This window comes from Leptidea sinapis, chromosome 4 (genome assembly GCF_905404315.1).
Source record: "Leptidea sinapis chromosome 4, ilLepSina1.1, whole genome shotgun sequence".
Lineage (NCBI taxonomy): Eukaryota > Metazoa > Arthropoda > Insecta > Lepidoptera > Pieridae > Leptidea > Leptidea sinapis.
Window position 1 is genome coordinate 484,700 of NC_066268.1, and position 18,689 is coordinate 503,388.

The 18,689-nt window shown below is 34.6% G+C and overlaps 1 protein-coding gene across 1 annotated transcript in view; it reads right to left on the bottom strand.

The window, feature by feature from the left end:
• Positions 1–14,479: 14,479 nt before the first annotated feature.
• Positions 14,480–18,689, bottom strand: part of LOC126980008 (glycine receptor subunit alpha-2-like) — a 57,946-nt gene continuing 53,736 nt past the window's right edge. Inside the window, exon 9 of the mRNA XM_050829632.1 lies at positions 14,480–17,000. Within this exon, the coding sequence (XP_050685589.1) occupies positions 16,872–17,000 (129 nt within the window). The 3' untranslated portion in view covers positions 14,480–16,871. The remainder of the gene's footprint in view (positions 17,001–18,689) is intronic.

The following is an 18,689-nucleotide window of genomic DNA, read 5'->3' on the forward strand; positions in this document are numbered from 1 at the left end:
ATTCCGTTTTTATAAAAATCGTTTTCATCATAATTGTAAGTCATGCATGTTTTTGTTTAAAGGTCGTTCATGACTATGTGACCTTTCTAAACAATATAATAGAGTTATTATAAACTTATATGTCAAACATTTCATATTTTGGCGTATTTTAGAAACCAAAGTGACGGATATAGCCCAGGTGGTTGCGAAACTGAAGTGGCAGTAAGCACATAGCTCGACGGACAGATGGCCGGCGGGGCAGAAAAGTCCTCGAATGGCGACCACGTACCGGAAGAAGCACTAGGCCCACAAGGACCGACGATCTGGTGAAAATCACCGGAATACGTTGGATGAGGGTAGCGCAGTACCAATCGTTATATAAATCTTTGGGGGAGTCCTATGTCCTACAGTAGACGTCTTCCGGCCGATGATGATGATGAATCAAAAAATGGCTTTTTTTTGTGAAAATAAGGGACGAGACAAGCAGGAAGTTCAGCTGATGGTAATTGATACGCCCTGCCCATTACAATGCAGTGCCGCTCAGGATTCTTGAAAAACCCCAATAATTCTGAGCGGCACTACAACTGCGCTCGTCACATGGAGACATAAGATGTTAAGTCTCATTTGCCCAGTAATTTCACTAGCAACGGCACCCTTCAGACCGAAACACAGTAATCCTTACATATTACTGCTTCACGGCAGAAATAGGCGCCGTTGTGGTACCCATAATCTAGCCGGCATCCTGTGCAAAGGAGCCTTCCACTGAGTTTTTATGTAAGTTCTAGAATTGTTTTTTTCAGACAGTTAAATTTAAACAAGATTTAACAAGCAATTAGTTTCCATCAATCGATTAAGTTTGAACAATAAACATTTTGTTCCACATGACATGTTGGTCAAACGCATTCGTCACGTAGGTATTATCTGTTGGTTCAAGTCTTTGTCTCGTTCATACTCAAGACAGAATAACGAAGTTTTTTTGGGATTACTGTTTATTACCGATTCTTTTTACAATATTAAACAAAGAAATTACTTACTACCTGAGACAGATATATTTTGAAAAGTCCACTGAGAAAAAAAGCTCATTGGACACTTAGTATCGCCATAGGGTAATATAATATCCGCTTAAAATTATTTTCTGTTTTAATTGTTTATATTTCTTTAAACTTTATTTATTGTATTTGATTATTACAGTTTATTTGTTACTTATAAATCACGTGTTTGTATCTAGTTCTTTACCTAATTATACTTACTCATTTTTCTTTTCGCAAAACATCACAATTATTTATGCCTGAATTATCCACATATTGATTTCAAAACCGACTGATAGATCAAGCCAGGGTTAAGCTCATTCAAATAACTCTTCAGCATATTAAAACACAGATAATATAATATTACACTGGCCTGCAAAAGAAGGTATCACCCTTTTCAAATTATTTTTTTTTCTTAACTATAGAAGGTAGACACTTAAGATTAAAAACGTTTTGTTGCAAATTTTATAGGCTTTAATTCTTTGAAACTAAAATTAAACATTAGTAACATTTTTAACTTAAAAAAGATAAATCAATGAAAATAGACATTTTCAGTTTAGTGTAAAAAAATTCAACTAAAATGTATTACATGATATTTAATTTTTAATAACTGGTATTGCCTTCTCGGGCTCTGATTACAGCTTCGAGCCGGTTTGGCATACTGAACACTAGGTTTCGGAGCTGATGTTGGGGAATATTCTCCCATTCTTCTACCAGGGCATGCTTTAGTTCCCTGAGGGTAGGTAGTGGTCTGCGATTTCTGACTAGCCTCCCAAGCTCATCCCAGGCGTGTTCAATCGGGTTGAGATCAGGACTTCTTAATGGCCAAGCCATCACGCTGATACCGACCTCCTGAATATACTCTTGTACGATATAAGCCGTGTGTGGCCAGGCATTATCATGCATCAGCATCGATCCATCACCCATATTTGCTAAATACGGCCCTGCATACTCATTGAGAATCTCTTGAGCATATCTTTGCATAGTGAGGGTCCAATTTTCTATGGCTACTAGCTCTGTGCGACCTTCTGAAGATATGCCAGCCCATACATGTACACTGCCTCCACCGTATTGGACTCTTTCTGAGATGCAGGCTTGAAGATATCGCTCACCAGGTCGCCTGTAAACACTTCGCCTTCCATCAGAAGTGAGAATCGAGACTCATCTGCAAAAAAAAATCTTGACCATTCTTCTTCATCCCACTGCATGTGTTCACGGGCGTATCGCAGTCTCGCTACTCGATGCTGTCTCTCGAGTATTGGGCCACTCGCTGGTCTTCGGGGTTTCAAATTTACTTCAGCAAGTCTTTTTCTCACTGTACTGTCACTAATGTAGTCCCTCCGGGTCTGAAGTAGCTGTTGCTGGACTTCAACTGCATTTTGGTGGCGATTTCTTAACACAGTGGAAATAATATAACGATCTTCTCGGGAACTGGTACACCTGGGTCTGCATTTACAAGGTCTCCTCAGATGGTGACCAGTCTTCTTCACCTTCGCTTTACCTTCTGGACCGTTCGTACCGTCACACCCACCATTCTTGCAGTGCGACGCATACTGATGCCCAGTTCCAGAAAAGCCATGATCCTAGCACATTCTTCAACTGAAAGAGGCATGATAAATAAATGTTATATGCTTTTTAGCATAAATTTTTAAAACAAGACCCATCGATCTTGAAAAAAAATTAAAACAGAAAGAAAAATATGAATGGTAAAATTGTAATTCGGAAACGTCCACTTTGAAAAAGGAATAGTTTTGTTTTTGAAGTATTTTTTGAGCCAATTCTTAAAAGAAGTTTACCGACTATAAAGTTTTTATGTACAAAATTAAATTCTCTTTTGAGTCCTTTTTATTTCGAAAGTATATCTTGTGAACTTAAAACGTTATCCCAATTTTAAAAGTGTGATACTTACTTTTGAAGGCCAGTGTATATTCGGATACATTGTCTCCTTTGCCTATTTCTACTATATCTTCCTGTGAACGATACTTCGATTAAGGGTTTTTAAATAATGGTCGTGGTGCAAGGGTTCTTAATGAATTCTGATGGTAAGTCATATCCCCGACATGGTGCTTCATACTGGCGATGGGACATATTCCGTGCGAGTGTAGTACTAATATACTTATCGAGTCGAGTGTACGCCTTCGTATTGACGTCAAAAAACGCCGGCATGACTCTCGAACATCGTAAAGCTATTCGCATTTTGGGACTTCCCTATACTTTTGACAGCGCGGAAAGAACAAACCTTGCGTTAAATCTACTTTAATCATAGTAAAAAATTAATAAAGTTCAAAATAATGGTGGGTGAATATGAAAATTTTACAATTTACAATAATTAATCACAAATTTTTAAATTGGTGCTAGCTCGTTTGCAATATTGAAATGAAGAAGGATTAAAAAGACTACGTTTAAAAAACCGACTTCAAAAACTGAAAAGTATCACATAACTAAAAATTCAATTTAATACACCTCTTATGCAAACCTTTACCTTTAATATTAATAAAATACTATTATTTATATGTGCCACCCATTGATAGGTTTTAAGCCAGTGCCAAGCCCTAAACAAAATAAAACTTTATACTTATTATAAACAGCTTACTTATCGTAATTATTAAAGTTGTCTGGCCACGCGTGTCTGTCCGCTTGGGTTGTTTTGTTCTAGAGGAAGCTATCCCGCTCATGGTCACGTGTGACGAGTGTAGGTACCTACTCTTACATTTGGCTTGGCACCGACTTCAAAGCTACCAATATGTAGCACATAGCGACCGTGTCGGATAAAATTATAGAAAAGGCATCAGAGGAAGTAACCGTTGAAGCAGAATACACAAAAATCCGTCTTCAGACCCATAAGCCCACATCGTTCGAAGTAAGCTGGCGAATTCAAATTCAAATTTAAATATTTATATTCAAACTAGGATGTGACATCACTTATGAAAGTCTAAAACAACCACCCATTCCAAATGAATGCCTCAGACCTGAGAAGAATGGTTCCATTCCCAATCTGTGGTATCATTAAGAAAATCATTTATTTTATAGTAACCTTTACCACACAAACGTTTTTTAACAATTCTTTTGAATAACGTAATACTTTTGTTTTGAATATTTTCTGGGATCTTGTTGTAAAAGCATATACATCGCCCCACAAAAGACTTACTAACTCGACTTAGCCGAGTAGTAGCCATTATAATGCGTGACGTGATCGTTACGAAAAGTGTGATCCGGCGAGGCGATGGGAAGTTGAGTTTTTATAATATTTTTTTTTAAATATATTTAAAATAAGGTTAGATAACCAGTGAGAGACGCCTTTTTACAGGATGCCGGCTAGATTATGGGCACCACAACGGTGCCACTTTCTGTAATCCGTGAGCAGTAATCTGTAAACATTGCTGTGTTGATACGCCCTGCCCATTGCAATGCAGTGCCGCTCAGAATTGCAATTGCGCTCGTCACCTTGAGAAGTTAAGTCTCTTTATTTGCCCATTAATTTCACTAGCTACGGCGCCCTTCAGACCGAAACACAATAATAATAATAATAATAATAATAATAATAATAATAATAATAATAATAATAATAATAATAATAATAATAATAATAATAATAATAATAATAATAATAATAATAATAATAATAATAATAATAATAATAATAATAATAATAATAATAATAATAATAATAATAATAATAATAATAATAATAATAATAATAATAATAATAATAATAATAATAATAATAATAATAATAATAATAATAATAATAATAATAATAATAATAATAATAATAATAACAACAACAACAACAACAACAACAACAACAACAACAACAACAACAACAACAACAACAACAACAACAACAACAACAACAACAACAACAACAACAACAACAACAACAACAACAACAACAACAACAACAACAACAACAACAACAACAACAACAACAACAACAACAACAACAACAACAACAACAACAACAACAACAACAACAACAACAACAACAACAATAATAATAATAATAATAATAATAGTAATCCTTTATTCAACTAATAATATGTGGTACAAAATGTTTTTTGTGCCCTACCCTCTGCGATAGGATACCCTGAGTTGCAGAGGCTAGGTCCTTCCGAAAGGCTATCCATTATTAAACATAATTAGCAAACTCACTAAAAAGTGGTATTTCCAACTGTGCAAACAAAATAAATGTTAGTAATTGAATATTAAGTTTTAATTTTAAGAAAATTTTCTGTATCTTCGTATTTTAATACTATTAGCCATGATTTTAAAGATTTTGTTAACGAGAATTTATTTATTTTACTTATATTTTTATTATATTTACTGAAGTAGTTGTAAGCGTATGCCGAATTAAATTCATACTGTGACTGAGCAAAGCCTGTTTTAGTGATTGGGGTACGAAATGTGTTTATTCTGTTATTATCATTAGAATTTATATTACTTTTTACATGAAATCTTGAAATTATTCCATAAATATATTGCTGACCGACACTAAGAAGTTTACTCTCTTCATGTAATTGGTTGGTTGGGTACCTAAACGGCTTATTGAAAATTGTTTTTAGTAGAGTTCTTGCGCTCGTTCTAACTGAAGCATAAACGTTTTGCCAGCTCCACCCCACGCACAAATGCAATAGGTCATGATTGGAACACAGAGAGATTGATACACCATCATAGTTGTCTCGACTGGTGCCACGTCTCTAAGGTTTCTAAATAATGGAATGAGACGTTTTATTTTATTTTTTCGTCCGGCTGTCCAATTAAGGTGTTCGTCTAGCGTAACACCAAGGTATTTTATGGTTTCCTCTTTGGCTAGGATGTTACATTTACAATAAGATCGATTGTTTTTCCGGTTACAAGGATATGTGTGTATTGGGAGAGTAAATTGTCCGTCAGGATTATTTCTGTTGGAGATATTGAAGCACATATATTTAGTCTTAGCAGTATTGACAGTTTGTAAACTATTTTCCAGCCAAGACGTGATTTGGCTCAATCCTTCTTCAGCTAACGATTTCACGTCATCCCACTGATTTCCATGAAATAAAACCACAGTATCATCGGCAAAGCAAACGATACGTCCTGATGTGGGAGAAATCTTACAAAGAGGGTTTATGTAAGCTAGGAATAGTGTAGGGCCCAAAACACTTCCCTGGGGAACTCCATAGGCAATGGTGATAAGATCACTAGTAAGATCGCCTATCTTAATACACTGCTGTCTTCCATTAAGATAATTTTTGAACCAGTCCAAAGCTATTCCTCTAATTCCCAAATTGGAAAGTCTGTTGAGTAAGATAGGAATTGAGACTGTATCGAATGCTTTTTGCAGATCTAGAAAAACGCCTATGCATTTATTGCCACTATCTAGGGTACTAGTGATATATTTTGTAACCTCAAGTACTGCATCCAGAGTAGATCGATTTGACCGAAAACCAAAATTGGTTTTGCGCAAGTAGCTTGTATTTTTCAAGAAACTTGGTTAATCTGATATTAACTATTTTTTCCAAGATCTTACTAAAAACACTCAGCAATGATATGGGTCTATAGTTTGAAGCAACTTTTTTGTCACCACTCTTATAAACCGGAATTACAACTGCCTGTTTAAAAACCTCTGGGAAAATGCCACTAGAAAGACTTAAATTCATAAATCTTTTAACAAAATAAGAGTTAATTTTATCATAACCTGGAGCACTTGCTGATTTAAGTTTGAGGATAATACATTTTACTTCGACAATATCAGTAGGGTATAGCATAAGAGATCCGAGAGGATTATTTGAGGCCATATCAGAGCAATCAATTTTGTGTTCGCCTAGTTTACTAATTATTGATGAGGCAAGGTTGTTACCAATATTAGTAAAGTATTTATTTACTTCTGCTAATGATTCTCTTAGGGTAGACTTAGTATTCAATAATTCAGTAGGGAGATCATTAGTAGTAGGTAAATTACAAATTTCTTTAATAGTATCCCAAGTACCTTTAGAGTTACCCGTGTTTTGTTCTAATTTTCCTCGTAAGTATTGGCGCTTAAGTGATTTCAACAGTGAGTTACAGATATTTCTATACCTAGTATAAGTTATCCTATTTAGATCGGATGGCGATTTTTTAGATACTTTGTACAGGCGATCTCTTTTCCTCATACACTTGAGAATACTATACGTAATCCATGGTTTGATAGGTTTAAATTTCTTAGAGACAATTGAGATTAGCGTATTATTCGAAATTAATTCTTGAACATTTTTTACGAGATAGTTTGCAGTATAATTAGTATCGTTTGATTTATAAAAGCTTTACAGGTCTAGTTTTCTTAAGCCTTCCTGCTTGGCATCGTAGTCATATGTGTATTTAGTTTTGTATTTTAGCGAGGTATTAATTATTTTGTTGTTTAATTTAAGGTTTAATAGAATAGGAGCATGATCTGTAATAGGGGGTTCAAAGACAAATGTATGGGAATGTGTTATGTTCTTTATAGCAAAATGATCCAGACAACGCATTTCTCTCGTAGGGCAATCGATTGCTGGTACGAGGGCGTTGAGAGCAAGAATATTTTGGTATTCCTGGCTGTAAGTGCAAAGACTATCCGGAAGAAGGTCTAAATTTAGGTCACCCGTTAAAATAATTCATTTATATTTAGCACTTTCTAAGAACATACTAAAAGAATCTAAGAACGTCCGTGGATTTTTGAAGGCCGCGGGTCTATATATTGCTATAATATGAATATTGTTGTATGAAATAACAAGACAGTTAGCCTCCGAAATTGAAGTCTGGAAAGATGCAACGTTCAAGTAGGTGGCTATGTAAACAATAACTCCATCATTTTGATTATAGTTATTTTGTGTATGAGCAGTTGAGTAGTCCGCGATAAGTGGGGGATTAATTACATGTTTTATCCAGCATTCAGTCAAAATAATAATGTCTGGTTTAAGTTTAAGACGGGTTATAAAAATAAGAAAATCGTCTAAATTCTTGTTAATACTTCTGATATTCATAGTTAGTATATTAAGATATGTTGTGGTATTATCAATGCTCGCTATGTAAGTGATATGAAAGCCATCAATATTAGCCACTTGTGTACAAGACACCGTGGTATGTCGATTTATATCGGATGCTAAATTATTTTGAAGTGGATCGAACGTAAAGCTAGTTTTCTAGAGGCCAATTTGGGTATTATAAAATAGGAAGTTTTATATAAACCTATCAGTAATATGATTAATCTAGTAGCGTATAAAGTTTTAATTTTAATATAGTAATACTGACGTTGCAATGATTTCGTTATTAAGTATCTCAATGGGAGTGCACGAAATAATTTATATGAATGAATGTAAATATTGTTAAGTAAATCTGTGATGTGTATAAGTTGTGTATAATTTATATTTGAACATGTACTGAGTTTGCTAAGGAGACACCGTCAGTTGTCAGCGTCACCGGTTGGGGTGAGGTGGGTGGGGGACGCGGGCACGTCCAGCAGACCGGTCGCGGGCAGTGCAGTGAGCTCCGTCAGTTGATGTTCGCTACGGATAAGCAACGCTGGTTCTGTCTTGTGTTTTCTCAGATAGATCTTGCCACTTTTAATCCAACAATATTCGTAATGTGTTTTAGCATGCTGTCGCGCCTTGAAGTATAAGTATTTCTGCTTTGCGCTTAGCAGTTCAGATATATAAATATATTTTGATTCGCCGTTCATACCTATGTGTTGAGTGCTTAGTTTATTGTGCTGTTTAATACGTTGCTTGACTGCGGACAATAGGTCACGTTTATAGCTCTCATTGTTTAGTTCTATCAAGATATGTTTAGAACCCTGTTTATATGTATGTTTACGGAATATATGAGAGATGTAATGGGGCTTGAAATCAATGCTTAGGCGGAACACAGATTTTTAACGTAATCCAGTAAGTTCTCTTCAGTTCGCGGTGATATATTTCGAATTTCAATGAATTTAGATGTAATATAACTTTGCACGTCATCAATTTGCTGCTGCATATCATTAGAGCTCTTTCTCGGTGTGGCAATTTGGACTTTGAGTTGTAAGTTCTCATTAAAGAGTTTTTTGTTTTGCTGTTGTAGGTCATCATAAAAGCTTGACAAGTTATCTAGCGAGGCTTCAATTTTTTCCTGGTTTTTCTCTATAACGCTGAATTTATTTTTAATGACATTAAGATCCTTGCTTAAATCCTTTTTTGAGATTGCAATTTTTTCCAATAACCTCATTTTTTATTGTACTTATGTTAGAGTTTACCTTTTTTAAGAAGCTGTTAAACATTTCCTTAAGTGATACCAACGTAAAATTCATTTCCTGTGAGCATAGTTTCTCAAGTTTAAGTTCTTCGTCGCTTTATGAGACCTCATCCGTGTCATGGATAGCTGCCGCTACTGGTGTGTCGTCTCCACGTCGTCCCCGCGGTGTGGAACATTTTGCACATTTCCATGTTTGGGACTTTTTAAATTTATTATATGACACAGTATTCACGTTCACACATCTGCAGTGATATCCCTTTTTACAATCGCTGCAGGTCAGAACGTTATCCTTCAATAATAATATAAAAATATATGTAAAAAAATACTCCAAGCTCTTTAAAATAGTTTGTCATGAAGCGAATCACGTTTCATTGCAGATAAAATTAAAAACAGTAATAATAAAGTAAAAGCGACTTGGAGTGTAATTAACAATGAAACTGGTAGATCGAATTGCCGTAACACCTCTATCTGTTTAAATATCGCGTTATAAATTCGGAAATAGAAATTGCAAATGAATTTGATAAATACTTCTCCGAAATCCCGATTGTCACGACCAAATACCTTAACTCTTCGCCAAAAGCAGCATATGATATGCTTAAATTATACGTACCAGTATCTTCTACTAACTTGAAATTTAAGTATGTTACAGGTAGCGATATAATAAAAATCTTCAAATTAATTAACCTAAAAAATACAAAAGACCTATGGGAACATTCGACTAATATTGTTAAATACATACTTGACATTATAGCACCTGAATTAGCAATAATATTTAATGAAGGCATAGATGAGGGTGTGTTCCCTGACCTCATGAAATACAGCAAAGTTATACCTTTGTTTAAATCGGGCAGTTCTTTTGACCCTGCTAATTTCAGACCTATTCCAGTGCTGCCTGTTTTTAGTAAAATTTTTGAAAAACTTTTGCTTCAACAGCTACAAATGCCTTTTTGTAAATTAATGAACAAAAATCAGTTTGGTTTCACTAGGGGCTTATCAACAATTAATGCGGGTACTAGAATCATTGAGCACATCTTTGACGCCTGGGAAGAGTCACAGGATGCATTGGGCATTTTTTGTGATTTGTCAAAAGCATTTGACTGCGTCCACTATGAAACTTTACTCCTAAAACTAAAGCATTATTTAAGCGAAAGAGTTCAGATAGTCGATCTAAATGGCAAACGGTCTTCGGGTAAACCTGTGGGAATAGGTGTTCCACAGGGTTCTATTCTCGGTCTTTTCTTGTTTCTTATATATATTAACGATCTACCGTTTGTGGTAGATGATAGCCATGAGATTGTATTGTTTGCTGATGATACTTCACTTATTTTTAAAGTGAAGCGACGTGCGGATATTGATGACGAGGTAAGCAATGCACTCTCAAAGATAGTGCGTTGGTTTGAGACGAATAATCTGCACTTAAACAGTAAAAAAACAAAGTGTTTACGGTTCATTATACCAAACACAGCGGAGGTACAAACCAACGTACTTATAAATGACCAGAGATTGGAACTTGTGGACACTACGGTCTTCTTGGGTATCACGTTAGATAAAAAGCTTCAGTGGGGTCCACATATTACCCATCTAGCAGATAGACTCAGCTCTGCGGCATATGCAGTTAGAAAGATTAGAAAGTACACGAATGTTGCGACCGCTAGATTAGTGTACTTTAGTTATTTTCACAGCATCATGACGTACGGTATATTACTATGGGGTCATGCTGCTGACATTGATATAGTGTTTGCACTGCAAAAGAGAGCTGTTCATGCTATATATCAGCTTGGTTATAGACAGTCTCTCAAAGAAAAATTTAAAGAAATAAATATTATGACTGTTTATTGTCAGTACATTTATGAAAATTTAATATATGTTCACAAAAATCGTCACCTTTTTGCTCTTAATAGTGATTTTCATTATTATAACACTAGAAATAAGGGATTGCTTGTAACTAATTCTAGTAGGCTTCATAAGATACATAATAGCTTTAAGGGTAAATGTCACTTCTACAATAAAGTCCCAGCCACTGTTCAGGCATTATCTATAAAGAAATTTAAATGTTTTATAAAAAAATGGCTCTGTCGAAAATCCTATTACTCCACTGCTGAATATCTAAATGATCGGACAGCCTGGGACTAGATTGTGATTATTTTATAGCGACTGTACAATATTGTATATTTTTATTGAAAAGAGCGCAAAAAAAAGAATGCTGGGAGAGTTTCTTGCGCCGCTTCTTCTCTCTCAGAGCGCCATTTGTTTCCGAAGCAGTAGTAGTATCTAGTAGTATAAGAAATGACATCAAAAAGAATTCTAAAGGAATCAATTTTGAGAAAATAAATGCCTTTTATGCCTTTTAATACCTTGTTACAGCAATCCATATTGCAAGTATAGAAATTGAACACTACACACAACTTTGACACGACAGAAAACACGTCTACACACTACAACAGCTCGGACGGAAGGGATATTATTATAATGCTCACACATTACTGCTACACGGCAGAAATAGGCGCCGTTGTGGTACCCATAATCTAGCCGACATCGTGAATTTCATTTTTATTCATCATTAATATGATGGCTACTGATTACGGTCGCTACTAATCTCTAGCACCTGATGAATTAAAAAAGCGTGGTTGGCCTTCAAATACTGAATTAACTAAACCAACTATTCGTAACATAACCTTGATCTTGACCGCCACTATTAAGTCCTATATTTCTATTTATATCTTGTTAAAATACTTTCTGATCTTTTTTAATTTATGGCTGTCTCTTCAAAAAATTTATTGTTTTCTTTAGTTTTCACTTTAGCTTGTCACATTTTAGTATATTATAAGTAGGTTAGTTAGTTAGTTTGACGGGGCTGTTTGCGCACTTAGCCTCTTGATTGGGCTGTTGTCAGTTAGTCTTACTTACTCAATCCAGCACAGACCGTCCCAGAAAGATAGCAGCCTTTTCAGACTGCTGCAGGCATTCTGGAGCGATACTGGAGATTGGAGAATTTGTGCCCCTGCTTGCTGTAAGCATATGCAATGGCGTTTCTTCTGCATCCATGCATCCTCTGCATAAAGGGCTGTCCCTCACACTGCGTCAGAAATGCTTGTTTAAGAGACAGTGGCCGGTTATAACACCGTTTTTATTTTGCGTACACTGTCCCTGGGTAGTCTGGTCAAGTTGCAAGCAAACCTCTTAGATGCCACCGGTACTGCATTATTTGTTTGCCTGCATACTTCTTACCGTTTCTCCATTCTCTTGAGTGGGTTTTTTCAGTTTCTGTGCGCAGGAATGTTTTGATTTGGGCATGAGGTGTGAGTAGCAGTGGTTCTGGTCCATATACTACAGCCTCAAAGTAGGTTATTCAAAGTATTGTGTTTTTCAACAACCGACAGAGGGTTAAAATAAATTTTGTCCATAGAAAGACATCGACATTTTTACTCTTTTACTTCTAATCATTGTGTTTAACCAAAATCTTAATTAACTAGAGTGTCTTAAAAACTGTATTAGATCGCTTAGGTAGAAACCCTTTTGACGATTTTATGGACTCGCTCTCCCTTTTACTTGGAATAAGCATGTTTCTAGGAAGATGGGCATGCATAGCATTAAAGGAAGATGTACAATTCCATAACGAAGTGATGCTAAAAAGAAATAGAACCTAACTATATCCCTTATCACTTCAAAATTTCTAAAAGTATAATTACCAAACTGTGCTGGTGTTGGTTAGATGATGAAAGACAAAAACCTTCAAAAATAACTATTCTTAGTTAAGTAAATGTAGTTTCTATTATTACTCACTTATTGATGTATTTTTTTGCTCCTTTATGGATGATCGATTCCAAATTAACTCTAAATGCCAGCAGTAGGTAAACTAACTTTATTCGCTGTATTCGTCAGTGACAGTACATTATCTTCTTCTTTATATATAAAAATTAATCTTTGTATGTTTGTTACCTTAGCGTTGCGTAAGCAAAAATTTTGATGATTGTCATGATTCTTTGATAGTGTTTTGGGGGCGCCCCCGACGGCTCCTGGCCAAGAAATATATGAAAGAATTTTTTTCTTTCTTAAATGGCATTGAGTAGAGCTAGTGTAAAAAAATTGTGACTCAAATGTACCACTAGACCGAAAACGATAAAGTGATGGAGGAGAGCAGCGTCACCCTCCTGGCTGCGCTATTTGCGGTCATACCGATTCGTTTCACTGCATATCGGTATTCAAATTTAGACGTATCATGAAATCAATTGTACTCGTTTAGATATTGGTGTTCCATGTCACAAGACGATTTTATATTTAGAATAATGTTTTGATAAATTAATATTTTTTTACTTTATGCTTACCACCTATGCTGGAAATAGCTGTGCAGCAATATCTTAAGGCAAGTTGACCCACTATATATATTTCTATACTTTTTTTCGGTTATAAATGCTTAGACCTGTTCAGAGATTCGTTGCCAAAGTTTTGCTAAATGTAAAAAAATTTTTTGGTATTCCTACCAAATCTTAATACCACAGTATCTTATTACTGATTTTAATCAGTAATAAAAAATCCCTTTTTTCTTTTCAATATTAATACACCCAAAATGCGTTAAGTCTACGCTGACATAGTAGCAAAACAGCTAGTAGATAAATAAAATCCAGCATTAATATTGTCAAAGCGAATGAGTAGTATTGAGAAGTATCTAGTAGATAAGTTCTTCTCGCTATGTCGCTGGTTGTCATGAGGTATCCGGGGCATATACAATTCAAATCAAATCAAAATAAAATAAAATCAATCACTTTATTCACGTAGGTTACGGAAATGACACTTATGTATGACAAAAATGTTGATTTTTCTTATTGAATCTACTGCTAGTTGGTCGCCATCATTCATTCTTAGTACACTCATGTACATTTTCCACATTTCCCTAAACGACAAGACCGATTGTTTTTGATACGTGTCCGAAGAAAACGAGTATGTGGAATTGTATTGTGTAATAAAGGCATCGAGATGTTTGTGTGAAATTCCAGCTATCTTTGTCTAGCATCACATCTCCAGGCCCAGATTTCTTTTTTTTTTCAACCTCTCGCAATGTCTACATTTCGGCAACATAGAAAAGTGGTTGAGATTGTCGCTTACACGAGCATGATCTTCGTTGCTTTTGTGCATTTATGCATGCATATTTTTTATGACAATAAGGGACAATACGAGCAGGACGTTCAGCTGATGGTAATTGATTCGCCCTGCCCATTACAATAATAAATATATAATTGAAACACAAATTGAAAATAAATTAAGTTTTATTATATAACAACTAATAAATGACGGTAGATATAATTATTATCTATTTCTAAGGTATCTCACAATAATTAGGAAGCAAAAGTGCATCTATATCTAGCAATACTTTATATTAGGTACTATGTTATAAATTGGGTTACATTTTGAATTAATTATTAATGTCAAGAATTCCTTTTTTTCCTTTCCTGTATTCCCTGCGCTAGGCTCAGCCGAGGCAATAATATTACCATTAAGATACATTTAGATATTATATACTACCTACTCACTAAACAACTGAAAACAGCGTAGGTACAAATCTGACATGTTGATATGATATTTTGCGTAACTGTAATCAAACATTAGTCAATGTCAAAATGTGTCCCGATAACGACGCTTTTGAGTCACGAGATGCGCGCTCTTAATAAACCTACTATTTTTATTTTATTGTTGGTTAGTAGTACCTATTTTGTATGACTGTATTTTAAGCACCACTGTTCTATTTTTATTCATAAAAGTAAAGCATCGGATTGGTAGTATTTTTATTAAATATAATTCTTAATAATATTTATTACTGATATTTATTAATAAATAATAATAAATATCTATTTCTGATAGGAACTTAAATAAACGTAAACTCTCTTTAATATATTTAATTAACAATAACAATAATTACTTTTTTATTAAATGCACCAACACAATGATAAAAGGTAAGTACTTACATCCTATTTACATACATAATTTATAACCCGTTTTAGTGAATCAATATCTTTGAATATTGAAAAGAATTGATATATTCTAGAGCTGACAAACAAAATCAACAACTTCTCACTATAACAGCAAAAATAAACAGTCACAGATTAATAATAATAAGTAAATACGGAAACTAACAATTACAACAGGAACAAACATGTTTACAAAATGGCGCCCAAATGTTGACAGCTGCGGTTTTGACAGCTGTCGTGTACCACGAAAAACGCAACGTCAGCTGTCGTCGACCACTGAGGCCATTATTACGACTGATAGGGCAGATATAATAATCGCTCGGTGTCGCAATGTAAATGTAATATAAAATAATAGTAAAAAGTAATGAAGTCTCACTCCGCAAAATCAATTAAATAAATATGACCGCAAGTCATACAATAATGTGCAATTCAGATCGCACAGCGCTTCTAACCCATCACTTACCTACATTATTTCTATCGCGTGACTCTGACGTATTCTGATGACATTAGGGTTGAATTCTTTACTTATAACTGTACCTACCTAGGATAAGGTCATCTTGTTAAAATAGCTCAGTTTTTTCTATACTATAAATAGGTATGTAATCGTAATTTTAAATCAATATTATTTCGTTGTCAAACCTACATTAGTTGCAGACAGTTATGTATGCGTTGGAAGACCACGACATAGTCAAACCTACATAGTATATAGTAAATAAATAGGCAGCTATCATGAATGGTAATTTAATTATGATAATAATCACTTTAAATTAGATTGTTTCAGCGTCTTTATGAAGCTTAAAAAATGCAATGTGAATCGCAATGAACTTTCATATGTTTTGCTTTATTTATGTTTCACCATTTTTAAAATATCGGTCGGATCTGTGACGTAGGCAAGGTCGCGCGTGTATCACTGTTCGCTCGTGAGTCCCTACTTGCTGGCCTACTGAGTAGAGGCCACCGCACGTACTTACGATTACACGGGGAATGGGAGTTTGTTTACATTCTTTATCTCGTCTCGCTGGCCTTAGTATATACTCGCAGAGTTCCATTTTCAAATCCCGTAATTGTTTTTTAAATTATTGTATTACGAATAACCGCTCCAGAAACATTCAGTATCGCCCACGTATGTCGTGCTTCGATCAATGACGTTCTATACAAATAGCAGAACGGCAAAAGTGTGCTTAAACTTTAGTCGTGTGTCAACTCTCACTGTCCTAATCGGGTTTTAAACAATTAAATAAAAATTCAACACACGGAACCTAAACTGACTAAATGTTTTGCATTGCTGCTTATTGACCACGAAAATTTTAAGCAATAGGAGTAAATGCGGCAATGTATAGATGTAGCAGTCGAAGCTTTTTATGGTGTAATTTGTGGCAGTTTCCATATTTCAGCTTTGTTTCTATACGACATGATTTGTGTAGTTATACGAAGTACAGAATGTCATTGGCTTCGATCAATTCAAAAAAATCTTCAGAAACATTGACATTTTCCTTCAATATAATATAATTTGCTTGAGTGTGATTCGTGAATTGTAGTAAATACGCGTAATACAGCATGAACACATCTCATTTAGCTATAAATATAATATCTAGGTATTTGTAGCAGAAACTTATTAGGTACCACTTTTTGAGAAAATTAAACATACAAATTTTGTAATACACTGCCTATTAAATCATATGTATTGAGCGAATTGGATCCAATATGTGGCATTTAGAACAGAAAACAGAAATGGAAAGAAGACACGGGAAAATCTGTCGATGTTGATGGCGCGGGCCTTGGCTCTGGCAGCGTCGGCTGGTTCCTGTCAAATTAAAAAATAACTTGAATTTCAATTAATACACATTTAAATAAAATAATTTCTAATATAATTTCTAATTATAACTGATATTTTACGACAGTAATTATGATCTAATATTTTATAATACACCTCCCCGTGAATAACGTCCTAAAGAATGTTAGATAGATGACATTATTAAAATCAATGGAGAAAACTGGACAAAAAGCAAAGATAATAACTACCTGTTTTTGTTGCAGGAAGCCTTACTTTTATAACCACCAGGGGCTTTATTTTTTATAAGATGAGAACAAACTAGAGGGTACCTTTTAAATTTAACACTAGAGGAATCACAAAATCCTTGAAGACTTCGCAAAGGGACGAAAAACGAACATCTAAATTTGAAAAACAAAAAAACTTGGGGCACCGTAGTGAGACTCAACGGTTCTACCTATTTCACCGAATTTTTAATGCTTTTCTTTAACTGAAAAACTATGAAAATATATTATTAATGTTTTAATTAATGTATTTTATGCACAAACATTTCGCGATTTTATGTAAGGAAATAAAAAGGCTTCAATAATATTATTATTTCATAGATGCCTCATTTTGTGTACATGTACAGATTCAGGCTGAGGAAAAGTAGGTAGCTTATCAGTAATCTTGATTCAAAGACAAAATATCGACAACTTAATCCCTCTCTTATCCTTGTGATATGTTTTGATTTGTTCTGCTTTTATTTCCTACTTATTTGAAGTATTTACTCAATCATTGTCCACACTAAAAAGCCTAGATTTTTCTTTTAATCCATTTTCTGCTTTTGGCATTCTAAAAACTGTATCTATGGTACCTTTGATGATATCTGTTTTCAATTCATCTATGGGATGATTAATTTGACAGATTAGCGTTTCGTATTCTATGGGTATAATTTGGAAATTATGATTAGTACACAGGAAATGGGTTGGACTTAGATTTAGGATTGGCCTCCGCTGCACTCCTAGATACCGCAGGCGTAGTTACAAAGTGCGGCAACAAATACTATGCCCAAGTGGGCGAACTCGAGCCAGTCTCGAACAATGTGTGACGTTGATCTGCCACATGTTGTTCGGTTGTGTAGTAAAATTTTGTAAAAATAATACTACAAGAAATAAGAAAAACACTGGGATCACAGTGGGATCAGTAAGTAGTTTTGTATATTACTAATTTCAGTGTAAAATAACATGAAGCGTATGTTACAAAATTTGAAAGATGCCATGAAGTCACAAATAAAATTTGAAAAACAAAATTTTATTTGTTGTTAAAAAGATGCCACGCACACAAGTATCTAATAGTTGCCGTAATAAAAAAGCTATTGTTCTTCTCATCTCGCAGCGGAACCAATATTTAATCTGAGGGGTTAGAATATCAATATTGCATCGACATTACCAAGATAGGATTGCGATTGAATATATTCTTGAGAATGTAATTTACTAATGTAATAATGTGTATATAGGCACATTAGCAAATCTTGAAGGTACTTTGATAATCTCTGTGGATAATCCTACTGTTAACACCAGGAACAAATATCCTGTTATGCCTACTACTCGGTTAAGTAGAGTTAGTATGGCTTTTGTTGGGCGATGTATATGCTTTTACAACATGATTCCAGAAAATGTACCAAACAAAATAATGTGTAAAGTAATTTAAAGCAATTGTTAAAAATCTTATATGTGGTAA